The 24,548-nt window shown below is 48.1% G+C and overlaps 11 protein-coding genes across 11 annotated transcripts; 6 read left to right on the forward strand and 5 right to left on the reverse strand.

The window, feature by feature from the left end:
• Positions 1 to 1,720: 1,720 nt before the first annotated feature.
• UREG_02444 (uncharacterized protein) lies at positions 1,721 to 3,200 on the reverse strand (the record flags this gene model as incomplete). The annotated part of the gene is made up of 2 exons (XM_002542882.1): positions 1,721 to 2,457; positions 2,513 to 3,200. The coding sequence occupies 2 exons, from the start codon at positions 3,198 to 3,200 to the stop codon at positions 1,721 to 1,723; spliced, it is 1,425 nt and encodes a 474-aa protein (XP_002542928.1).
• A 2,642-nt stretch (positions 3,201 to 5,842) lies between these two features.
• Positions 5,843 to 6,961, forward strand: UREG_02445 (uncharacterized protein; the record flags this gene model as incomplete). The annotated part of the gene is made up of 2 exons (XM_002542883.1): positions 5,843 to 6,259; positions 6,470 to 6,961. The coding sequence occupies 2 exons, from the start codon at positions 5,843 to 5,845 to the stop codon at positions 6,959 to 6,961; spliced, it is 909 nt and encodes a 302-aa protein (XP_002542929.1).
• A 536-nt stretch (positions 6,962 to 7,497) lies between these two features.
• Positions 7,498 to 9,774, forward strand: UREG_02446 (nucleolar GTP-binding protein 1; the record flags this gene model as incomplete). Its single annotated transcript, XM_002542884.1, has 5 exons — positions 7,498 to 7,518; positions 7,583 to 7,691; positions 7,777 to 7,878; positions 7,915 to 9,662; positions 9,733 to 9,774. 5 exons carry the CDS (start codon positions 7,498 to 7,500, stop codon positions 9,772 to 9,774), a joined length of 2,022 nt encoding a protein of 673 aa, XP_002542930.1.
• Positions 9,775 to 10,093: 319 nt separating this feature from the next.
• On the reverse strand, positions 10,094 to 11,648 carry UREG_02447 (uncharacterized protein; the record flags this gene model as incomplete). Its single annotated transcript, XM_002542885.1, has 2 exons — positions 10,094 to 11,407; positions 11,595 to 11,648. 2 exons carry the CDS (start codon positions 11,646 to 11,648, stop codon positions 10,094 to 10,096), a joined length of 1,368 nt encoding a protein of 455 aa, XP_002542931.1.
• Positions 11,649 to 12,100: 452 nt separating this feature from the next.
• Positions 12,101 to 12,972, forward strand: UREG_02448 (phosphatidylglycerol/phosphatidylinositol transfer protein; the record flags this gene model as incomplete). Its single annotated transcript, XM_002542886.1, has 3 exons — positions 12,101 to 12,315; positions 12,422 to 12,638; positions 12,730 to 12,972. 3 exons carry the CDS (start codon positions 12,101 to 12,103, stop codon positions 12,970 to 12,972), a joined length of 675 nt encoding a protein of 224 aa, XP_002542932.1.
• A 375-nt stretch (positions 12,973 to 13,347) lies between these two features.
• UREG_02449 (V-type ATPase, F subunit) lies at positions 13,348 to 14,003 on the reverse strand (the record flags this gene model as incomplete). The annotated part of the gene is made up of 4 exons (XM_002542887.1): positions 13,348 to 13,488; positions 13,567 to 13,704; positions 13,789 to 13,822; positions 13,999 to 14,003. 4 exons carry the CDS (start codon positions 14,001 to 14,003, stop codon positions 13,348 to 13,350), a joined length of 318 nt encoding a protein of 105 aa, XP_002542933.1.
• A 785-nt stretch (positions 14,004 to 14,788) lies between these two features.
• UREG_02450 (uncharacterized protein) lies at positions 14,789 to 16,251 on the reverse strand (the record flags this gene model as incomplete). Its single annotated transcript, XM_002542888.1, has 2 exons — positions 14,789 to 15,600; positions 15,657 to 16,251. The coding sequence occupies 2 exons, from the start codon at positions 16,249 to 16,251 to the stop codon at positions 14,789 to 14,791; spliced, it is 1,407 nt and encodes a 468-aa protein (XP_002542934.1).
• Positions 16,252 to 16,690: 439 nt separating this feature from the next.
• On the forward strand, positions 16,691 to 18,132 carry UREG_02451 (uncharacterized protein; the record flags this gene model as incomplete). The annotated part of the gene is made up of 2 exons (XM_002542889.1): positions 16,691 to 16,945; positions 17,017 to 18,132. The coding sequence occupies 2 exons, from the start codon at positions 16,691 to 16,693 to the stop codon at positions 18,130 to 18,132; spliced, it is 1,371 nt and encodes a 456-aa protein (XP_002542935.1).
• Positions 18,133 to 18,623: 491 nt separating this feature from the next.
• UREG_02452 (uncharacterized protein) lies at positions 18,624 to 20,558 on the forward strand (the record flags this gene model as incomplete). Its single annotated transcript, XM_002542890.1, has 1 exon — positions 18,624 to 20,558. The coding sequence occupies one exon, from the start codon at positions 18,624 to 18,626 to the stop codon at positions 20,556 to 20,558; it is 1,935 nt and encodes a 644-aa protein (XP_002542936.1).
• A 775-nt stretch (positions 20,559 to 21,333) lies between these two features.
• UREG_02453 (methylenetetrahydrofolate reductase 1) lies at positions 21,334 to 23,322 on the reverse strand (the record flags this gene model as incomplete). The annotated part of the gene is made up of 3 exons (XM_002542891.1): positions 21,334 to 21,515; positions 21,572 to 22,443; positions 22,499 to 23,322. 3 exons carry the CDS (start codon positions 23,320 to 23,322, stop codon positions 21,334 to 21,336), a joined length of 1,878 nt encoding a protein of 625 aa, XP_002542937.1.
• A 603-nt stretch (positions 23,323 to 23,925) lies between these two features.
• On the forward strand, positions 23,926 to 24,141 carry UREG_02454 (uncharacterized protein; the record flags this gene model as incomplete). Its single annotated transcript, XM_002542892.1, has 1 exon — positions 23,926 to 24,141. The coding sequence occupies one exon, from the start codon at positions 23,926 to 23,928 to the stop codon at positions 24,139 to 24,141; it is 216 nt and encodes a 71-aa protein (XP_002542938.1).
• Positions 24,142 to 24,548: the final 407 nt, after the last annotated feature.

Genomic DNA, 24,548 nt, shown 5'->3' on the forward strand with positions numbered 1-24,548 from the left:
ACTCACGTCGTCGCTTGCTATATGTCGTTTATATACAGCACGATCATGCTGAGAGGGCATCCCGCATGCTCTGGCAGCAGTGTGCTGCCGATGTGCTGCTACCGTACTCGCAGTACGCACAACTGATTGGGCGAATCGCAGCCGGAGTCCACCACATTCAGCAGTTTGGCATCAATACACCAAACCCGCACCCCACCACCGTTGGCGTGCTGAACGAACTAATGATCCCCTTGTTCTTTGCTGGAGTGCAGTATGTCAATCCAGTACAGCGCGCATGGACCGTCGCAAAATTACGTGATATCGCAAGGGTGACTGGCGGGACTTCAGCGACTGCTGTGGCCTCAGGCTGCGAAAAGTATTGGATGAAGGTACATGAACTCGGCAGGGGACCGCCGTATACACGCACAGTGAACCCCGCACAGGAAATCCGACAAGGAAATATAACCGAAACGAAAGATGATAGGAGATTCGTCACTATTCTCCCTGACTCGGCGGTGATGATGTCTTTTGCTATGGGTTTGTTATCTCTGGAGGGCAACGTAGAGCCGGGTAAGGACTGAAGGAAACGAAGCCGATTCCGAGTTCCTTTTTCTTGGGGACAGGGGCGCACTATGCGAAGAAATGACCGAGTCTTTTGCGGAGAAACAACGCACCTCGCCACGATATTCACTTGTTCGGGGAAAAATGAATAACAAGGGTAACTAGTTAAGTCTCGCCTGCGCACGCTCCTCGAGAGGTTTCGAGGAATGCTATTACCCGCAACCTAGTTCGAAATCCACTTCGGTTCTCCTTATTATACGCTCCTTTCCTCTGCCGACATGGCCAGTTAATGCGTGTTCCATTCAGCGCATACTGTGTCCCAACAAAAAAAAAGAAAAGTCCCTTTGGCGTCCATTTCCTGCTGAAGGTCGGCCAAAACAAAAAAAAAAAAAGGGAAAAACGGACTGGGGATTCAAGCTATTAGCAAGTTCCGGGTTCGAGATCTCTGGTATACTACTATTTATGTACTCTATCTAAATCTTCACCAGGAGGGTGAAAATGTTTCGGCCTCAATTGTACGGTTAGATTTTGCATTGAAAGGTAGCACTTGGGAAGATGTCTATCGGAGAAAGAAACCGGAAAATATCTCATCGTGGATACTCCCGTGCATGTGTGTGTATTCCCCTTTTGAACATCTGCATGCATCTGATCCTGGACGACAAGTTGCATCGGAGATTTGACCAATCACTTCCCCTAATTAGCACTGAAGCCCAGCCAGACACTCGTCAACACCTACGGTATTAATACTTCGAAGGCTTACCGGGCGGCGTCTGGACACAAGAAGACTGGCCATTATTCGAGCATGGTTGATTATTCCGGACAGGATGCCTTGATTCTTCCAAGAGACAAGGGGAAATAAAAAGAGATATCCAAATCCTAGTCTAATGATTTCACTACCCGGGCTTCATTATTGCAATATCGTAAATGTTCGTCCTTTCGGAACATTGGGCTAGACCCACCCCAGCGAAAAAAAAAAAAAAACGAGATATGATCTGCCCCTGCTCCTGCCGCTCGAAAACGGAGGTATGTGGAGGAAAAATAAAAAATAAAGAAAGAAATGAAACAATTCCTTCGTCAAGACACTCGGGAGTTGGGATTGTGTTCCAAGACAGGTTCGCTCTGGGATTACTGGACTGGTATCAAAACATGCTGTTTTCCCAAGAAACAAAGAGCTGCTTGTTTAGATGAGATACCCGATTGCCCCGTCCAAGTCACCTTCTGCAGCGTCGAGAGCCTGAATGGCCTCTTCGCGAGTAAAACCTAGATCCGTGATTTTGGATACTGAATCTGCTGGCCAGCGGGACGTATTGGCGCTGGTCGGCACTGGCGCTCGAGTAGATGAAGTATTAAGATTTGGTTTAGGAGAATCCGGTGCAGGTCGTTTGGCTGGCGTTGATGATAATGCTGATATATTCTGCGCGGCTGGGCCGGGATTTCCAGCTGGATGAGTGACAGCACCTGATCGTCCGCCGACAACGGCCCCGTCTCGTCCACGGACAAGCGGTTCATCTGCAAATTCATCCTGGTGATCTGGTATATCTGCTTCGTGGAGGAAGGGCACAGTTTGGTCCCGTATTTTGAGCACATTTTCTTTCAAATCAATGCATGCCTGATGTCTCTTCAGCATATCTAGGCCCAATAAAAGGTCGATATGCTTGCCTTCCATGACGGTAAACGAGCATGGTAGGAAAAGGGTACCAATCTTTATATGGGCAAGATGTACACGTCCCATGATATCGGCTGTGCCCACTCCCTTGGCAACTCCGCCGTATCGTCGGTCAATTAGACGCATGATGTTGCACGCCGATGCACACTCGGGAGACATTATTGTGACTTGGGCTCCCGAATCAACGAAAGCTCTCACCCTGTGGCCGTTTACCTCCACAGGAATGTAGAGCATAGTAACGCGACCGAATACTGAGAAATACGGATGAGTCGATGCGTTGAAACGAAAGTAAGGGGGCTTACACACCTTCGGGGCTAAACTCCATTGCGTTATGTAGATTTTCTGTAACGGCGTTCTGGCGAATGATCTCCTCTATCTCCCGCTGTGCATCAAGGTTGAAAGGGTCGGCATTTAGCATAGCGATCCTTGCTTCTTTGGCAGCTTCAGCCTCCGCCTCAGCTCGTTGTTGAGCGAATAAAACCTCCCGAAATCGCTGAGAATCCTCCGCAGCGTTCGCCAGCTGTGGGTTTTGACTTCGAACTCCCTCCAGCACCCGTAGGTCACCCAACATATGTAGACGTAACGTCTCCGGGTCTGGCAACATTTGCTGCCTTCGCGATAACGCCTGTTGAGTCACTCGCGAAGTAGGGTGCGCCAATCCCTGAGGCCTTTGAAGTTCTTGCTGGGGGGTTCGAATGTGCAATCCTAGCATATCGCCCGGTGTGATTCCGATTTGTGACAAGGTTTTCGAATCGTCTGTCAGTAGCAGGTTGTTGTGGAATAGTTTCTGAGCAGCCGGGGGAATTTCGATATCGCTCTGTATTACAGCTTTGAGGTCTGCGAGTGTCATTTCTTCGCCGACATCGAGGGATATCAGGTCATTGTCGACCGCCACGTTGGAGGCCACGACGGACACGGAGATTCGCCTATCAAACAAACTCGAATTAGCAAAATGCCCCAAGCAAGTCCAACGGGATTTCGGTTCCAAATACATTTTCGTTAGGGAATATTTGGTGACTGAGCCCTCAAGCGTCGTTGAAATTCGTTAGTTATGTGGGGGAGAAGCTCAGCTTGGTGATGACGTGAGAGGAGGCGCTTTTCCAGCTTCAAAAACGCTGAAGAATCCTTTCAAGCTCTTGTTTTCAACACTCGGATGGAAAATAAAGGATTTCGCTCTAAGAAATCGGGGGATGTTTGTTATTCGGGCGCTTCCAGAAATGCAACAGAAAGACGATCGGACCGCTGTTTGCTCAAGCTAACTAGGCTTTCGTCACCAGATGGATGCCTCGCACGGTTCGACTAGCTTTATCGGCTTCGTTCTGAAGACACTGTTGCAAGAGAATCAAATGGAACGATAAAGAGCCGCGGATTAAGCCTCTATTTTATTCCTGCTTGACTGCTTCATCGTCTCGAACCCTGGTAGCCAGATCCTGCAATACTGATAGGCTTCCTTCGGTGTAAACACACCAATGCGCACCGAGTGATTCCAGCCACCTCCATCCTAGCTGACAGTTACTTAATGAGAAGCAAGTCACCGTGGCTACACCATCCAAACGCACAGGGCCAACTATGCAGAAGCGGAGTCGCACTAGCCCCCATCCCCTTGGTGGGCCGTGGCATCTGAAGAATCCCTTCATCCTCGATTTCCAACCCGATGGGCGGCTTAAAGCCTTGTCCAGCCTTTTATTTGATGATCTCCCACTAAAAGAATGGAGATCTCTGGGCGTCTCTCATGATCTAGAGCTGCCAAATCCCGTCAATGGATATGGATTCAGGGAGGCGGCAGCAGTCGCATCAAAATGTCACTCGAATCCAGGGGAAGCTACGTTTTGAGATACCTAGATTTGGTACCTCGCGCTCGATAGCTAATGTATCCTCATGTCCCTGTTTGCAAGTGGCCTGGAAGCAGTCGCTTGGGTCTTTCTTTGGGCAATACAACATATTTGTGCTTCCAATTCATGCCTGGGAGTTACACGCCAGCTCTTTTTAGTGGCTCGTTAATAGCACCTTCTGAACTGCTGCTGGCTTTGAGCTTGCAACACCGGGACACTTGTCACAAGCATTGCAATGTGAGCCCTGCGAGTACTTGGCATTGATTTCTCTCGTCCCTGCAGTGACGTGGAATAGTCTGCACCCGCAGACTCCCGGAGTGTTTCCATGACGGGTTGGATTGGCTCCAGGTTATCAGCGGGCACCCTCCCCATTACCCTTTCTGAGTTTGGTGCATATCCTGATCGCACTGTACCTTGCGTTCCCGCTGCTTGTTTTTCACATCCCAAGGTTTCCTCAGCCGGTTATGCTGTAACATCGAGCATCCTTAGCGTATAGGCACAACGAACCTCCAGATCGAAAGATACCGCTGCTGCAAGAGTGTTCCGAACCAGTGGCTACCAGTCTTGGTGTAACAAGGCGGTATGCTGCGGGCCTGTTCTGGGAATTAATATCAGGTCGTGCGATCCGTGTCCACGCGGATGCGTTTCCATTTCGCCCACTCTCTCGCATCTGACTGGAAGGAACTTGCAGTGGGATACCAAATGTACGCCCAATCCCACGGGTTGTGGCTCAACCTAACCGAAAGCATCCAGAATGCTAACCACAGCCTGGTTGGCGTTACAGATGGTATACCTGGGTCCCTGCCTTGAACTATAATGCGCGCTTCCGGGATCCCACCGCCCCAACGAAGCGGGAGCATCGTACGGACATGGCCACATACATATCTGGGGCGTTCAAAAGCGGCCTGTCAACGTCCCCTATTAAGAACTAGAATAGTTGGGGATAAGTCAATGCACCCGCATATTATTAAATGAAAATTGTACCAGAGATACTTCACAGAATGCAGTGTTCCACTATGATTTTGCTGCGTGGCAAGCAATCCGATGTTATTCAGGCTGCCAGTACTCTTAGTAGTTCCGGGCTCTGGCTGCATCTGCGGATACCTGGTGCGAGTTGAATGAGGTCCGTTATTCATTAATGGGCATCCGATAGCAGATTGTCGGTTTGCAAAGGTGGCCGCAGTGTAGGCAGGGGAGAGTCTCTGGTTAGCTCGCATGTAGTTTCAAGGCAGGCGTGGAGTCTACTTTGGTCACTGCCCCCAAACCCCGCAGCCTCATGTAGTTCTCATCCCACCAACATAATTTGACAGCATCAATCCCCAGCATATTCTCTTTCTCCATATTGAGAGTGACGCCGCTGAATGGATCGTGGGCATTGAGAAATCTGAACTCGCGATTTTCATGGGTTTGTGGCCCTGCGCTCACCGACGTCATCATTCGAACCATCCAGGATCAAAACGCAACAGGCCAGTTGAAACTCACTAGGAGTGCCTTATAGGACTCCAAACAACAGAACTCGCTCAAAGTAGGTGTATTTCCATTTACGATTCGTTAGTACAGCTAGACTTGTGTCGGGTTTGTGTCGCCTCAAATGCTGCTGGCGGGGCTGTTCGCGAATTCACAGCCCATCGTTGCCATCATATGATTTGATCTTTTGAGCATTTAGTTTTGCTAACTATTTACTTGCCATAGTTCTTGGGACATCTCCTCGACCTTTACGCTTCCTGGTGCTCGATTGTGTTCGATTGGATAAGTCCCGCGCTTCCTCTTGAGGCTCGGTTATACTTGATTTCCGACTGCAATCATGACGACGGGCACTTCCCCGATGGCCGATGTTCACATTGAACGCGACGTTGACGCCTCTTCTCCCCCACTGCGGACCATCCCTATTTCAAGTCCAACCTCTGGCTCAACACAGCCGATACCGATTCAGCAGTCAAGGATAGCGGAACGTTCTGCCGTAGCTCAAGCTGACGGCCTGGTCAACAATAGCCCTGGCGATACCGATGGCGTTTTCGAAACTGACGACGACGACTTCGTAGCCGTGGATCACGATGATGTTGCAGATTGTGCTTGGTATTTCCGCCAGCCAACGCTTCCAAAACCAACGCCGCTTGATGAACTTCATCCTTTCGTTCAAATATTATCCGCATCAAATGTTGATGATTGTGTTCACGTTGAATCGGCTTTTCCGGAGCATGAGAGGTGCTCCAGAGAAAAGGTGAGTGGAGCCTCTGATCCTGCACCGGTTGCTACAAATGCTGTCCTTAGCCATAACTCGAATTGCTCTTGCATACGGAGTACATCTGACTTTTCTCTATCTTGACCCCCAATAATCATTGTTCAAAAAGCCGATATGTACTGGTCTAGAGTCGGGGAGCTAGCTGTGACGTTTTCAGTAGTCCGAAACTGATAATTGTTCCTTGCTTAGATTCTTTACCGTCTCACCAAATGTCCGGAACTTTCGCTTGGAATTTTCTCGCGCCCACGAATGACATCAAATGAAGAGAAACCAGAAGCCACCCTCGTTGCCCATATATTAGCAACAAGAACCCCTGCGCCTGCAGTAAGCGATGCTTCGATGGGATTACCTGAAAATTGGCGAGAGAGGTCATCGACTTTGCCGGATGCAGCCGGAGTTGAGCCGCTGGGCCATCAGGATCAGGGATCGACAATTGCAGTTCACTCGCTTGCAGTTATCCCAGAGCATCAAGGGAAGGGCCTCGGCAAAACATTACTGAAAGCCTATGTCCAAAGGATCAAGGACGCAAGAATCGCCGATCGCATTGCTCTACTGTCCCATGATCATTTGGTTCCCTTCTACACAAACCTTGGCTTTAAGAATTGCGGGCCAAGCGAATGCACCTTTGGGGGCGGTGGCTGGTACAGTTTGGTAAGTACAACTACATGTATTGCACCCTGACTCTTTCGGGGGGGGTGCTTTTTTCAACCGTACACTTGCTTACGGCAATTTGGGACAGATCCTTGAACTGTAATCGCAAGTTAAAGATCTTTTCTTTAACAATCGGTCTGATTGAATGTGCCTGGTGTTAATAATGCACATCACAAATGTACATACCCTTTTCCATGTATCATTGTATGGCTAAAAGCATGGTGTTGGATGATGGGAGGGGAAATTTGGCGGTAATGGGATCCATAAGATTAACCAGTCAGTAGATTGTATTAACTCATTCGAAGAACAGGACATGGAATATAACTATCATTCTATGCAATCCTCCATATCAATATCTTCACGTCGTCCGTTTCGTCGATGCTGAGTCAGCTGGAAGAGTCAAGCTCTCCGCCTAAACCTTCCGCTTGGCAAATCCTTATCTCGGGAAAAATTACCATATCGGGCGCCATGTCAGAACCACCAACAAAATTATCAAAATTGTCGGCATCAAGCTGTCCTGCACAGCGGGACATCGACTCTACGGTAACGAGGTTTCCTTCGTCATCATGAAGACAACATGGAAAGACGTAAGTATCGATGAGTTGTGTTGCCCTGCGTTGTATGATTTTTCTCTGACCGGATATCCCGCAGATACAACCTGTGCCAACGAGCCAGGAATTCCTCGACATTGTCCTCAGTCGAACGCAAAGGCGGTTGCCGACACAGATTAGGGCCGGATTCAAGATCAGTCGTATTAGAGGTATTGTCGCTCTTCAGAGGCCTCGTGTTCTGAAACTCCCGCGACGGTGCACAGTGGTTTACTGATTCGATTTTCTCTACTGTAGCTTTTTACACCCGAAAGGTCAAATACACCCAAGAAACTTTTTGCGAGAAGTTCCAGGCTATCTTGGATGGGTTCCCGAGGCTGCAGGATATTCACCCCTTCCGTAAGTGACGGGCTGACCCCCTGCGACTTCGTACAGATGGTTGTTGGCAGTTAAGCTGGTTTCTAACACTCGCTTTCCTACACGCAGACAAGGACCTGCTGAATACTCTTTACGATGCGGATCATTTCCGAATTGCGCTTGGTCAGCTATCAACGGCAAAACGTTTGGTCGAAACCGTATCTCGAGATTATGTACGCCTTATCAAATACGCACAGTCATTGTTCCAATGTAAGCAGCTCAAAAGAGCTGCTTTGGGTCGGATGGCCACGATTTGCAAAAGGCTGAAGGATCCATTGGTATATCTGGAACAAGTACGACAGCATCTTGGTCGTTTGCCTTCGATTGACCCCAATACGAGAACGCTTCTTATCTGCGGGTATCCTAACGTAGGGAAGTCGAGCTTTTTAAAGAGTATCACGAAAGCGGATGTGGACGTGCAGCCATATGCTTTTACCACGAAGAGTTTGTTTGTTGGTCATTTCGATTACAAATACCTTCGATTCCAAGCGATAGACACACCCGGAATCCTGGACCATCCACTCGAAGAAATGAACACGATCGAAATGCAGTCGATTACAGCTATCGCCCATTTGCGGTCTGCGATTCTCTACTTCATGGACTTATCTGAACAGTGCGGGTATTCTGTTTCAGATCAAATCAAATTGTTTAACAGCATCAAGCCCCTATTCTCGAATAAACTGGTTTTCATTGTTGTGAACAAAATTGATGTTATGCGCCCAGAGGACCTCGATCCTACGACTAAAGAAGAACTTGATAAGCTATTGACTGTTTCGGGTGTCGAATTGCTTCAGCTCTCGTGCACAACCACTGAGGGTGTAACGGCAGTCAAGAATGCTGCGTGTGACAGGTTGATTGCTGAGCGTGTGTCTCAGAAATTGAAGACAGGTACCAACAGCTCCGGGGCAACTAGTGGTAGACTTGGTGACGTTTTGGCGCGCATCCATGTTGCTCAACCGTTGGGTGGTGTTCGCGAAGCGTTCATTCCAGAAGCCGTTAAGAACCTTAAGAAATATGATAAGGAGGACCCTGAGAGACGGAAACTAGAGCGGGATATCGAGATGGAAAATGGAGGTGCTGGTGTATACATCGCTGACTATAAAAAGAACTACAAGCTTGCAGACAGTGACTGGAATCATGACAAGATTCCCGAGATCTGGGATGGAAAGAACATTTATGATTTCGTCGATCCTGATATTGAGGAGAAACTCCAGCAGTTGGAGGAAGAGGAAGAGAAACTGGAAGCGGAGGGCTACTACGATTCGGACGAGAGTGTTGAAGATGCTGAAGAGGCAGAGATTCGCATGAAGGCTGATTTAATCCGAGAGAAGAGAGCACTGATCCGCAACGAGGCCAAGATGCGAAAATCATTAAAGAACCGTGCCCTTATTCCCCGGAGCTCAAAGGCCAAGAAATTATCAGAAATGGAAGCTCACCTCGACTCCATCGGCTACGATGCGACTGCATCTTCTTCGCGTGCCCGAGAGCAATCCCGTGGTCGTACTACAACCCGTAGCGAAGCTGACTTCAATGAGGATGCGATGGACATCGATTCCACAGCTGATTCTCGCCAGGCCGCGGTGCAAAGAGCTAAGAGCCGTGCTCGCAGCCAAGCAGCCACCAATCGTCTTGTGGCCGGGGTTACCAGTACGACGGCGAGGTCCAAGGCAGAACGGTTAGCGAAATTAGGACAAAAGAAGATGAATCGCATGGCGAGACAAGGAGAAGCGGATCGTCATACGGTTGCTTCCTTGCCGAAGCATTTGGTACGTATATCCTTCCCCCGTTTGATCGTATCTCATCTCGTTTTACTGACTGGTATATTTTACTTTGTAGTTCTCTGGTAAGCGGACTGTCGGCAAGACGCAGCGACGTTGAGCTCCTTGTTTTCAGGTCAATGATAATGATACCGGGCCTCTTCAAATGGCGGCGTTGTTGGGAGTCTGGACTGTCTCTGGGCTGTTTTAAGGCTGTTTGCTTTGCGTGGGTTTAAAAGTTGGATTTCAAGACAGCCGGAAGACTTATGTTTTGTTCTTGAGGTCAATTGATCTACATGAGATACATAATAATACAGACGGAATGCGATTCACAAATATGCAAGTGATACATGGCTAGAATATATACCATCCAAACGTGCATAGTAGCATAGAGGGAATAAACAAGATGTGCATCATCCATTATTTGCCACATCTAACAATCAATGAGCGTCCTCAGTGAGCATATCGATGTCTTTCTGGACTTGCTCTATCACCGCTTTCACTAGCCCTGTTTCTACAGCACTTTCCTGCCAACAAAAGGTAAGCACCAAACAGCCATCTCCGCCAGTTATGACAGAAACATTCACCGCACAGCCTGCTACGTTCCCGCTTTGGCTGAATATCATTCTACCAATTCGAGGCTTTTGCAGAGGTTGGGATGCTCCCCCAGGGTGTTTATCATTTTCATTTGAGTGCAAGCCCGAAAAGGATGTAGGATCTGTAAGCATGCCGATGTTGGATACTTCGAAACTCGCACCTCTGTCTTTCCCGATCATCGATGTTAATAAATCGCGATGGTAGTCTCTGACAAATTTGAGAAGTGCCACGTTGGTATTTCTGCCTTGGCTGTGCAGGAATGTTTCGATGGTCTTTCTTGAGCGCTGGGCCTCGTCCCAGGGAAAAGAAGGCTGACCGGCGACGGCTTCGCGGGTATAGTCTTCGGAGAAATCTAACACCCAGACGCCAATGGAATCGTCTGTGACGATGTCTCTTGGAAGCCAACGTCGAGTAGACACGGCGCCCGAGCAGTGCAGCTTTTTGAACTGGTTCGGAAGATGGGCAAATAGAGCCCTTGCAACGAGGGTTTGCAGCGCGGCGGTTATTGTTGCACCGTGTTTCCGGCACAGGCGCTTCAAGACTGCGGTTTTTTTCTCTGGTACGGTGATGTGGTGCATTTTATTCTTCAGCGGCAGATGGATTTTCTCTCCGGTCCATAACTCAGGATCCCGGCGAGGCCAGAGTTTAGTGTTGAATATTACTTTGAGGATATAAAAGAAAGACAATTGTAGCGAGCGAAGTGCTTCAAGAGTTGGTAGTAGAGGTTTATTGGGCGTTTTCACTATTTTTTCTACTTCTCCCGGGTTGAAAGCTAGAGCATCGGGGAGAGCTCGAAGAAAGGTGGTGTGAAAGGCTTTGCCAGACGATCCATCCCCGAGCGCATGGTGATAGACAAACACAGCAATGAAGCGTTGCTCATCACGGGAACCTGGTATAATGTGAAGCCTCCAAAACGGTAAACCGGGGGTGAAGGGGGTATCGTGCTGGGATTCTATAAATTCGTCGAATTTTCGACCCCATGATTCGCTGCTTGTCCCGTCATCCTCACCGTCTAGTTCCTGAGCAAAATCGCAGTTCCAGGTATCAAAGAAGATGGATTTGGCCAAATCAATTTCCGGTAGACGAACGAAATACGGGCTGTTGGTATCTTCACCTACAGGCACTGCAGAGAGTATTGGGTGCTCTCCCACCGATGTCTTGCAGGCGTTAAAGATGCAATCTTTCAAAGAGCAACTAGGTACCCTTGGAAGCATGTATATCGCCGAAACAGCGACATTGTGGTAAAATCCCAAGTGATGGCGAGCTGTAGAGAATCTTTCCAATTGACCTGAGTGGCGGTCAGTGATTTGGCTACTATATGGAGTACGACCGGTACTTGCCTACGAGACGGAGTTTTTCTAGCTTGTGCAGCGCGATTGACGGCTCTGTAGCAGACATCGTAGTCGTGAGATGTGCGGTGTTGATCGGAGTATGAGAATAGCTCCGCACCAGGAAGGCGTCTCTGTTCGAGGTCGGTCAGCTAAAGAGCCCACATTTTGTATGGAAAAAAGGTTTTCAAGGCAGCTCCAGCCGTCGCCATCGCCATTGTTCCTCTCGCCATTCTTCATCCGTGCTGCTATTCATCTGCTCGAGAGGATTAGATATCATATCCCGGTCAAGGCTTGGCAGGCTGCATCCGGCGTGCCAAGCACTACTCCCCAACGGGACTAGCGCCTGTGCGGTGGCCTGCATGTGACCTCCCGCTGCCGTCATCCTCTGCAGCCCGTCGTTCTTCGTCGTCGTCGCCGCCAACCAACTGCGCTCTGTCCCAACCACCGACCCGTTTCTTGCCTGCCTCTGATTTTCCGCATACCGCAAGACACGTTCATTCTTCCACACATCATTCCAATATGAAGTTCTCTGGATCAGCAGCGATTCTCGCTCTCCTCTTATCACCGGCTGCTTTAGCAGCACCTTCGCTTTCTCCATGGAAGGACCAGTCTCCGATTCAGATTAACGAGGACCTTTCGGTTCCCGGAGATAATCCCCTGAACTTCTGCACTCCCCCCAAGAATGATATCTTGACCATTGAGCGTGTGGATCTATTCCCAAATCCACCTCTTCCGTAAGTTTTAGCTCCTTGCTTGAATTATCCAAGTTGTGCCGTACGAGGGGCTTGGTTATTCAGTTCGTTGTCTTCCCAGGCGGCTAATGCGTAGTTGAATGTATAGAGGCAAAACCCTCACGATCAAGGCTACCGGCACCTTCTCTAAGCAAGTCGACAAGGGTGCGAAAGTCTTATTGCAAGTGAAATATGGCGTCATTCGATTGATCAACCAGACCGCGGACCTGTGTGAACAAATCGAGAATGTCGATCTTCACTGCCCATTGGAGAAAGGAAAGATGGAGTTTACAAAGAATGTGGACCTACCACGGGACATTCCACCGGTAGGTGGTTTGCGAATGTTGTGCCAAACAATTATATGCTAATGTGTGGCTTAGGGCACATACACTGTTAATGCTGATGTTGTCTCAAAAGACGGCGAAAAGATTACCTGCCTCGAAGCTGGTGTCACCTTTGAATTCAAACTATGAGCCCAGATCTGCCGCCGCGGTGCCGCACAGCTTTTTTGCATGCCGCTCTTTGCATGTTGATAACGCAGTTGTATTTGATATCCTTGTGCGGTTTCGAAAGATCTTTTTCGGTTTCATGATGGTTAATAGCGAATATGCTCTTCCTGTTTGTTTACGGCGTCCTGTACCTTCACGAAGCTTGCTTTAACTCGCGTTTGTCTTGGCTACATATCAATAATGTGCAATGATTCGGCGTACTAAGGTTTCCTCGCTGCGTCGGTTTTGGGAGAAACGAGTAATTATATTTTACCCTCAGGTCATAATACGGGAATAATAGAAAGACACAAATTCAGGTACTTCAATTCATTAGTAAGTCCATGCCCGAAACAGTGCTTTGTCGTAGACGCAGACCGAAAGATTGAAGCGCAACCATGTGCTTCAGACAGCAGGATACTCGGCAACTTTGTGTCCCAACCCCAGCGATATCCCGCCGACTGGGGCTGTAGAACATCACATCTCTTCTCGTCTCTCTTCTCCAAGAACGCCCCAATTCCATAGCGTCGTTACATTACAAAGCCTCCGCTTACTCGCCAAACAACCTTCTCACGCGCCGTAGCACGCTGTCCTTTTCCGGGTCATATGGATGGTCCTTGCTCGGTATTTCCAGGACAGCAGGGAAGGCTTCGGTGAAGTTGTCAACGCTGTTCCGTATTCGCTCCGCGATCTGCACGGCAGTTAGAAACGTCCGTCCAACAGCTGATCCCTTCTTCAACGGCAAAGAAAAGGAACCTCCGGAACGTACATGTTGGTTTATTAGCAAAACACCAATGTCCTTCCTTTCTTGTGTGAAGTTTTGAAATGCCTTCTCAATGGCGGCGGTTTCGGTTTTGGAGTCCACGACGACGAAGTTTCGCTGTGAATCTGGAGGGTCGGTCACATGCTATTTGTTATATTTTTTTATATCAGATTTCTGCTTTTTTTGACGGAATTTGGCCTGCGAATGCAAATGGTGGAGCTCTCTTACCCCAATGCCGGCAAGTAGTAGACCCGTGACGGAACTACGAGTGCGCGGTTAGTGACAACGATTCACGGAACCTTCAAGAGAGAAAACAATACTCCTCATCACCTATGACAGCTAGAAATTGGCGCTCCTAATGGGTGCTGCGTCAGTCGAAGCGCGAGGGGCTGTTATTGGGAGGTGGGCAGGCGTACTTTTGACGTACTAGGGGCAGACGCCATGATTGCGGGAAGAAAGTCTGTGTGTTAAACGAAGAGAACTGCAGAAAAGTGATATCTATCAAACCAGCAGTACATTGATGGTTATATTCAAAAATCCAACTCTTGTGCGTTCTGCCCATCAATGCATGCTGGTGTCTGGCAGCTTAGCCTCCAGAGCCCCAGAGAGTCAACAGTGATGTCGGTCGCCGAGAACGAGCTAGTCTCCATGGGGTTTGGTGTTCAACTATGTGTTGGAATAAAATTGGCACCCATGAAGTTACACAGTCTAGGTATGACTTGAAGACATTGACGGTTAGGTTCCTATGGGAGCTATGCCTGCTTTGCTGTATTCTTCCAGAATCCAGAGATTTGACGCCCTACCCGCTCTTTAGCTTTATTGTTCTCACTCCTGCATTCTGGGTTGCTCCTTTGCGTGGCCTCGGAGTCAGGGTTCGGGAAGATAACTAACTATTCTCCCGATATCCTGTGACGGGCTTTCAAGTCCCAGCTAACATCCCAAAACCAAAACAGGTCAGGTGCGAAGATCCTATTTTTATATAAGTTTCTTTCCCTTCCTCGACCCCCGTCGCTAATTTAGGGGAGAAAGTTGCGCTTTGGTTGTAGCCGAATAGAGTGGTGCTGGCAAAGCATTGTAGGATACCCGGGCAGTGACGCGAGGTCATGTTCAGGCGACGGAGGACCAATATTGAGTTTTCATATAGGCTAAGTCAATAGCTGAGCTCTGGAACACTTTAGCTTGAGGGGAGATTTCATATCGAAAGGTCTGACCGAAGGGGCAAAATGTCTTATACAGAAGTGACCTGTTTCATTGCATCTCTCATTCTTTGCAACTCAGGCAATCCCCATTTTTGCATCCATTCGCATTTCACCACATCATCAATTGTAGCCCTCTTACTGGGCTCAAGAACCAGCATAGATTTTATCATAGCACCAAATGCTTCTTCTTCCTCGGGAGTGAAAACAGGAAATTTGCTTCGCAAGCGGTAAGAGTATATGTAATCTGGAAATCGCTTATCCCAGTTGTCAGAGCTGTTGCCAAATTGTTGTTGAAGATGTTCTTTCACATTTTTTGTCCCATCATCATTGAACCAGTTGCTTCTAGACTTCCACTTGCTCCACCAGCGGTCAGGGAATCTACCAAGCATCTCAGCATGCTCAATCAGCACCCCATCGGCTGTAAAAGGAAAGGGCAAAAATGGTGGTCCAGCCCCAAAGACCTCCCAGATGGTACATGCAAGTGACCACATGTCTCCTGAAAAGGAAAGAGGTTCATCTTCTCCAGGTTCTATAAAGAAAGCCTCTGGTGGTGCCAGCTGAGGAAGGGTATGAGCATTGAACTGCTTGGTTACCTGAGGATCAAAGGCTTCTCCAAGATCTGCAATTTGTATGGAGCAATCTGCAAGCGTAATCTCATCACTTGCAGACCCAAGCCACACTGGTATAACAACTTCTGGAGGAACTCCGGGATCAAGTGGTGCACCATCACAACGCACAACCAATTCTTTGAATGGTCCACCAGTCTTTGCATAGAGTTGTTCAGGAGTCATGGTCTGCATATTGGGGGGAAGTTGCAGGAAAACATTTCCAAGATGTATATCTGTGTTTAGTATTGGCTTTGCTGCTACCTGATTCAGGATTTGGGGGCGAACGTACCACCATGGACAATTCCTTGAAAATGAATAAATTGCAGGCCCAATACAAGTTGAGACGCGATTGCTCGAGCAGCTGGTAAATGAAGAATCCTATGATATGAAGCATCTTTGGCTTCATGGATGCTGATCCTTGCTGCGTCTGAAACCAGGCATTGATGAAATCCATTAGGTCCAGAGAAAGTGAATTGGTCAAGAAGCATCTGAACAATGGGCTTTCCAGGTAGTTGAGACTCAGCATTCCCTAATTGCAACAGAATTGGCAATTCATTAGTTCGGTTGGCCGATTCTGCAGTAGATATCTTGAGGCAGACAAGTTGGGACGTCTTGGTGTCCTGGGCCAACCAAGCTGTGGCGGACCGACCAGACCCAAGCTTATGTGCAATGACATATCGGCCATTGCAAAGCTGATCCCCAATCATCACAGGATGGTACCCGCCCGGAACGTAGAAATCCAAACGCTCCACGTCCTCGATATATTTATATTTGACCTTGCTTGGTTCCATGGGAGTCCAGGAATGTGTCCGCCGGCATGATTTAAATCCTGAGAGTCTGACTTGACGAGCTCGTAAAATCGTGGTGCAGACTCGATTGGACATCATAATACGACGCCGGCATGGGGAGAACAACAAGCAATAGCAGCGGTTCGCGGGAGATCCCACTTGGACATTGAACACTTGGTGTATGTCAGTTAGCCAAAAATCGCCAAAGCAGCCCTAAGTCTTCCATTAGTGAGCTTATCGGGAAATCTGGGAAGAAGACATACAGATTATCATGGGCATCAACTCTTGTGGTAGACACCTTTCGTCTGCTCTTGATCTCAGGGGCTCGCGTGGATGACTAAGAGGGATTGTTTTCATGGAAAGAGACGATTATTATGATTTTGTTGGCTTTCGAGCTCTCCAACTCTTGACGATGAGCAACTTGCGCAAAGAAACCGGTGCATGATGCTGGCGGTCCCAAGCCTATAGATGCGGCCTGCTTCTCTACAGAAACACCTGTACAGCCCTTGTTTTCTGGTCAAACTCCTCTTTCGCGATGCCACGATTGATCAGGCGGCGACCGTTTCTCGAACGATTGAAAGCGTACCTCAACCCCCTCGACTTCTTATTATGGCTTTCTGAAGAGTTTGACTCGAACGACTGGGCGCAATGGGAAAAAGAGTGGGCCATTCCTCTAGGCTTTGGAATAAACGTGCTGTTCTTGGTTGCGAGAGCGAATAGTCGCAATCGCAGCAAAGCCTACGATGATGTCTTTGGCGAAAATGGCGGGACAAGCTGGTTGAACTGGCTGGTAAGTAATCGCCCGGTTTGTGTTTCATTTGGACAAGCTGCTAATACCTGAGGCACTTTGTAAAATTATAGGCTTCATTTGTCGTGCATCTTCTAGCCCTGTTATCAGTGGTGAACACGATCTACACGTTCAATCGAAAACGAAGTTATCGGCTGTTCGAAGCGCCCATTGACACTGTACCTGCGACTCCATCAGCACAGCGAGTTCAAGTGGCCTCGTCTCCAAGATCGTCGTCGCCATTGCGGCTTCTATCCAACGTTTTGTCATCCAGCTCTGCAGAAAGTAGATCCCATCCAAGACCAGAGCGTGATGTTTGGCAAGTCGGTGTCTGGGATCCCCACCCTTTGGCGATCAGGTTATTCTGTCTTTTTAGTCCGGGACATGTGCTTGTATATTGGCTTTTTCTGCCCACGGCACCCGCTGACCCTCGACCGAGCGTGACTATTGTAACGACCATTTTCTTAGCCGCACTCCTAACAGTTCAGATGTCGACCCTTTCGTCGTCCTTCACACAGCAATCGAAAGACAGCTTGTTGATACATAAAGAGGTTCTAAATGAGTACGATATCAAATATGTCCATCCCCGGACCCAGCCGTTGATGCGTCATGTCGGGACACAGTTTAATACGGGCGATTCATATCAACCCCATAAAGACGAGAAATACAATAAAGTGGAGACGTATACGCCTACTGTGATGCGGCACGGCTTTACAACTAACCCCAATCCAAACTACCTTCGTCATATTGATCCAGACTCGTCGTCGAAAGGGCTGCAAAGCACTCCTCGCCGACAGTCACTCTCCACTCCGACAATGACCGTTCCTGGTTCACAGATATCAAGCGTACGAACACCAAGAATTGATTCATCGCCGTTGATTTCACAAAGTGCTATTCGACAACCACAGTTCCGGCCGACTTCCGGTAAAGGTGATGGTGGTAGCTTGGGCGTATACTCCCACTCGCATTCTCCGTTAAAGAGGGCTACATCCTCGAAATTCGATCAACGCAGTGTTCATCGTCCTGACGATTATGAAAGGAATAATAGCAGCCAAAGTCCAGCAAGATTGCCTAGCAGTCCTCTAAAACGATCAAGTGTCCCTGCGGGGATAAGTACGTCCATTGCCGCTCAAAGATGGGGACATTTGGCGAATCCCAGTAATAGTAGGAGAGAAAGTGGTCGGTACTGATGACGATACTAATTTATTCCTTTGAAAAAAAAAATATATGACCTGCATGAATTCGTTGATGGTGTTGCTTCGCTTCCAGCTTCCTACATATCTTGCATCTGCATTTTTTGGCGTTTTGTGTCTCATTTTGCTGAAGGAATAGTGTGATTCTGAAATGAGAATCATGAACAACTTATCTCCATAAGTTACCGACCTCGCATTCAGGCTTTCGCTACCTGCTGTTCTATATATCGAATGGCTTAGTTGCACTTTCCTACTCGCCTGGGTAGGGTAGAAGGCAATTACCATGTGAAGTGAGCTGTACTTCCTCTACTTCTTATTTTCAACGTCATTTATTTTCCTATTGCACTTTGCTGTTATTGCTCTCAAGGCCCATACTGAGGAGCCAGCATCCTTCGTTTCAAGCGGATTATTTCGTTCCCTGGCTCCCATGAACCGGGTATTGATACATATATTTTTATTCTTATATGCCTGCGCGGAGTAGTTGAACCATGCCTCCAGCAGTTTCTGAGGCCTCGACTTTGAGCATTTCTTCCACTCGACCAACGCATCTTTATTTGCCCGTTGAACCACACCAAAGGAGCCAACAGCGCCCTTCATCATGGTCAGCACGCTTCCGGGAATCTTTTTTCAGTCGACCCGATTCCAGACGCAAACGGAAGTTTCGGAGTCGCGACAGTGGCTATTTACGGGATCAAGCTCCTATGTCTCAACCCAAGGACTCGAAGCCTCAGACCAGACAATTTTTTTTGCTGAAGAATCAGAAAGGGAAAGGCAATTTGGCTACCATTGGAGAAAAAAGCCAACTCGAACACCAAGATTTTGCCAGCGATGCGGGAACCATACGGAAGACACCTCAGTGTGAAATAACACAAGACGCCGATAACCCTCTATGGCCTGCCAAATCGTGGACTGGTCGAAGCAAACGTAAGCATACTATCAGTCGCGACGATTATCTAACCGCACGTGGTGCAAATCCCAGAACCGGCGTCATTAGCCCAAGCATTACCAGTCATAGCGATGATTCAGATATCGCCGGATCAGAGGGATTATTGAACAACGAGGATAACGCCATGGATAAGAAATGGCGGCTAAAAGGTGACCAGTGGATAAGCTTGGATAAGGATGCGAAGACGCCATTGCCTTCTCCCTCTACTGAAAAACCAAGTGACGTAGAGGACAAAGCACGATCTTATATCCGCAGGTTGCAACAACGTGGGGTTCGGCATTCTCAGGTCGAGGATCGGTTTGTTGTCAATATGCCGTCTGCCAGAGAGCCTTGTCCGCCGACTATGACGACGCAACAAATATCGGAGTTTCAAAAGGCAATTGACCGAATTTATAAAAATGGAGAAAAGTTTGTGGATCCAAAAATCCCCCTAACGCCCCCGGAACCAGCTCCAAATGGACCAAGCACTCCGCCCAAAAAGCTGTCCAAAGATATTAAGTATGGTCAGGGGGAACCAGATATTAGTCGTCCACCTCAAATGTTGGAACAGGAGTATTTTTTAGGGGGTGGCCGGGCGAAGGCTATGGAGTCTCGAAAAGCAAGCAACCCTTCGCCACCGAGCACAATCAAAGAGGGACAAGGGCAAAATCGGCTTTCAATGATAGGGGAGAAGCAGATGGAAAATATAGCGTCTACTCGAAACCGGCATTCCAGAATATGTTCAAGCAGTCTCCTAGAGAGGAGAATCAAAGGAGGTACATTGTTGACCCCGACACAGGATCCCATTTCCCTCTTATGTCCCAAGGCCAACCCTCAGGAGGCTGCATCCACTATCATTACCACTACAGCCAACCTTGCAACTCACTCGCCCAAGCTTCGTTCTCGAAGCACGGAGCTAAACCCAGACACAAATCCAAGTCTCACAGAAGAAAGGGGGCAGCCCTATGCATCTGCCTTCCGTCCTTCTCGAAGCAGTCCCGGCATGGGGTTCGTCGCCGTCAATCGCCCAGGATACACAAACATAGCAGAAGACGATATCAGGACTACGAATACTCTCACGGATGGGTCCACCCCTACGCTCGTGAACCAGGGCCGTAATCTCACACTGCGCGACATTTGCTATTCTCGCAGCCATGCAACTTGCTTATACGCTTGGCCGGTTCTTCCATATACTGTTAATATTCTGGTGTCCTGCTTTCGATTAATTTTGAAAGCATATAGGCATTTTCTCGCAGCCTCGAACGCCTTTGGCACAACAGAGCCATGCGTCGATGTCGCTTACTCATGGATAAACTACATCCCTCTTGCTCTCCTAACATATGTAATTTGGAAAGCTCTCGCTTGTATTATTACTTTTGGACTTCACGGCTGCTGGATTACGAAACAGATCATTCACTATGGCGGGTACACAAGTGGCCTCTTTTTGTTGTTTCGATGGGTATTGCGTTCCAAGTACGGCATTTCGTTCAACCCTTAACTACGGGCCTGTTTGTTTAAGCGGCCTATAGTCGAAATGATTAATTGCATACCTATTCTAGAAGCATTTTGCGATGAGTTCAATTTAATACATTAAACTTAATGTTGAATTTTGGTACCCTCCACTTGGAGTGTTGAGTCATTGATTGCTGAAGCTAAAGGTGGTCTCAATCCAACCTGGAGAGCGAAACCATTCAAAGAAGCCGAGAGAAAGTACAAATTTTGAAGAATAAAAAAGAAAAAGAAAAAGAAAAAGAAAATCGAATAACTTCTGTCTATGAAAGGTTTAAAAGCCCAAATTCATCCCAAGTCGCCATCGCTGAGCAAATAATCGTGTTGAAGATTCATTTCATCGTCCCCATTTGTGTACCCCATCTATCCCGTTCGTGTGTTAAACTTGTTCGTGTCATTAAGAATCGCTATTGTTTTGTTGAAATTTAAAATCGAAAATGTTGAAAAATCCATTTTTAGTGCCGTGGTCGTGGACTATGCCCTGTAGCATCCCGAGGCCTTCCCGCATGCTTTTATTAGTACGCGGTTTCTTGCCAAAGGCAAAGTGCGCACGACCCATAAAACGCCGCCCGTGATGAATGTATATGTTAAGACGAATCATTGCTATTTCGTTGAGAATATGCGAAGAAGCCAATTGTGGGTATCGAGGGCCTTTTTTAACCCGGGTAATAGGAGAGAAATAGAGAGACGGATCCAGAATATGTTGCTGGGTAAACCTAGTGGTGGTGCTCCTCAATTGTTGAAGATATGAGGTTAAAAGTCACCTAATTAGACTGCCCGTTGCCCTTGATGTCCTGAGTAGTGTCACCATTCAGTTGTCCCAAAATGGCATCTGCTGGTTGAGAAGCGGGATCGACGATTTCGGTCAGTTCGACGTCGAGGCCCTTCACAGTGAGGTCCTTGAAAAGATCGAAGATGTCGTGAGTTTTATGGAAATCATTGTTGACTATGAGGTTGTTAGATAGAGAATTAAATGTGACGCGGGTCAGAGATCATACTCACCGATATTAACAAGGTACCATTCGTCCATCACGCGTTGAATCAATTGCCTACTTGGACTACGAGCATCGTGGCATTTTGCCCAGTCGTCTCCCAGTCGGTACGCCTCGTCTTTCCAGGCCAAAAAGCTGACAGTCTCAACAATAGTAGGTTGGATAACTTCTTTGGAAGCAAAAATACCCCAAGTGACGGCATTCGGGCTGTCGCTCGTGTTTGTTTTCAACTCTCCGTTCTTATTTGTAGCGTAATATGTAAGATCGGCGTTTTTCTGAATACGAGTGATCACTTCATCAATTATTTCTGGCGGAATGAGGAGTTCCAAGTATGCCTTTTGATAAACGTAGCCATTTTTCGGTCCCCATCCGTACACTGGGTGCGAGGAGGACGCACCATTGATGGCTGGTTGGGAGTTGATGGTTAAGAAACCCCGGTTATTCAAGTCGATCAGGTCTTGTTTGATGATGTCTGTTTCCTCCGTTATGGAACTCTCGCTCCAAGGGAGCCTATCAAGCTTGGCCTCCAGGAATCGAACGAAAATGCTTGACAGATCTTTGATGGACTTTGGCTCACCCCAGAGTTTTATGTTTTGCTCGTTAGTGCCTTTCAAGCCGATGCCATAAACATCGAGCTCACCGAACGCGGGGGAGCGCGAATCAGTCCAACGACCATTGGGAAATTCGTCCCACGTCTGCGTGCGAGCAACATATGACTGGTGACGGTGTCTCCAAAATATAGGGCGGACATCCTCCTCTCTTCGGCCGAGACCAAGTGACTGCCGCCATGGCAAAGGCTTCTGTAGTGGAGTTTCCGACGACGGAATCAGATCAAGCTCTTCCAGGACCATTTTAGTAGATTGGGCTAAATTCATCGTGTAACTATATGTTTCAAAATGTCAGTGAAGGTTGTAGCGACTGAGATAAGGGTTCTTACAAGTGCAAATGACGGATCCCCGAGTCTAGGATCTTTCGACACATTTCAGAGACAAGTTTTTTACCAATTTGTTTGACGGCAGCATCGTCATTCTTACAAGGTTCCAAGGCCTCCATCCACGAGGGTGGAACTCGACATTTCACCCAGTTCGACCTTCTCAAGAACGCAGCGTAGGTAGATATCGGCATGATTCCGGGGAGGATTGGCACCTTGATACCTTGTTCACGGCATCTCTTCACCCAATCAAGAAAGATGTCAACGTCGTAGAACATTTGAGTTATAATGAAGGTGCCACCGGCATCAACCTTCTCCTTCAAGTGCGTCATTAGAAGTTCTGGATCTTCTTGGTCTTCGCATCCTTCGGGGTAGCCCGCGACTCCAATATCAAAGTGGTTGCCATATTTTTCTCGAATATATTTCACAAGGTCTTTTGCATACTGAAACCCGCCTTCTGTGGGAGCCCATGCTTCTTTTTCTCGGGGAGGATCGCCTCGAAGTGCAAGAATGTTGGTACAACCAGCCTTGTAGGCAGACTGCAAAGCCCAATCGACCTTTTCACGTGGCATATCAGTGCATGTAAGATGCATACATGTCTCGAGGCCATAAACGGATTGGGAGACATTGACCATTTCGGCTGTTAGGTCTGATAATCGGCCTCCAGCTCCCCAAGTTATGTCAACGAAAGAAGGGCCAAGTCCATGCATGCGGTCCATACGATCGTAAAGGTTCTGCACACCTTGCGCGGTCTTGGGTGGAAAGAATTCAAACGAGATGCTTGGCCGCCCGGCGGCCTCCGAATGGGCCAGCTTGTCTTTGATATGCATTTTACTTTATCTAAGAGAATAACAGTTGTTAAAAAGACTGGACACAGGAAGACAAAGTAATTGAGTAAACGAGTCCACCATCCTCGAGAAATAAAGGCGCCAGAGGACATATGGATCACGGCGCAAGACAATCCACGCTTTCCACTCGCAGTAATAGCAGATAGGAAAGGGAGTACGATCGGGAGGAGAAACGTACCGTTCTTCCGCTCGACAATTCAATTGACGCTTGGGTTCCTTGGAATGACGCCGACAAACTTCACTGAGTCTGATAATCGGTGGTGGCTCTCAGTTACGGGCAGTTCTCGCTTCAACCCAAATATCTCTTGCGTGCCCACCTGTCCGCTAACTCCCGTGACATGTACAACGGGTCAGCAGACAAGAAAATCCCGTAAGACGCAGTCGAAGAGAATCTCAAAGGAAATATCGGAAAGTCAGCAACAAGGAATGAGTCAGTGATTCGTACGCTGAGTGATGTGTTTGCTCAAGCTATGGTGGGGGAACCGGTGTCGGAGCGCCGCTGAGAGGCAGGCCACACTGCGGTTATGGCCGTAGGGTTAGAAAGGGCGCTCAATGCAAAGTCAGTGGACAATCCCAATGACAATTATGGCTGCACTCACAGTGAAGGGTGGAAATGACCAGTCCGGAGAGAACAACGCTGGGGGTGGTTGGAGGTGGAAAGGTGAGGAGAGTTGGGATGGGAAAAGCAACCAAAGTTCGGACGGGATCACTCAGGGAGATCACAGCCTCCAGAAAGTCTCCGGCACAGAATCAGTGCACAGCGTCAGTATCCGAGAATGCCTCATGGGGTTTGACTATTGATCTTTAGAGCACAGAGAATGACTTTCTTTTATTAACTATAGGTTGACTCCTGACTAGTTTTGATGCTACAGAGTGAAGCAGCCTGCCATTCACATCGACTATGGGCATATACTCATGACTTTCAATGGAAGCTAAAGGCGCTTCTCTTCACTTCTAAAGGGATCAACTGAAAAGTGAGGCCTTTTTTCAGTTTTTCTTTTCGGCACAAATCAGCAGCCACCGCATGTCAGACGAGAAGATTCTGCGCATATCCCACAACAACAGCCAACCCCGGCCTGTGTGGGATGCTACTTAACAATCTTTTGGCTGCAGGGGTTCCAGCAATTGACACTGCGCAATCAAGGCAGAAGATTCATATTTGAATGAGTTGATTGATACTGGCTTGTGAGCTTCGAGTCCAGCAGAAG

Source organism: Uncinocarpus reesii, genomic scaffold, assembly GCF_000003515.1.
Source record: "Uncinocarpus reesii 1704 scaffold_1 genomic scaffold, whole genome shotgun sequence".
Taxonomy (NCBI): Eukaryota; Fungi; Ascomycota; class Eurotiomycetes; order Onygenales; family Onygenaceae; genus Uncinocarpus; species Uncinocarpus reesii.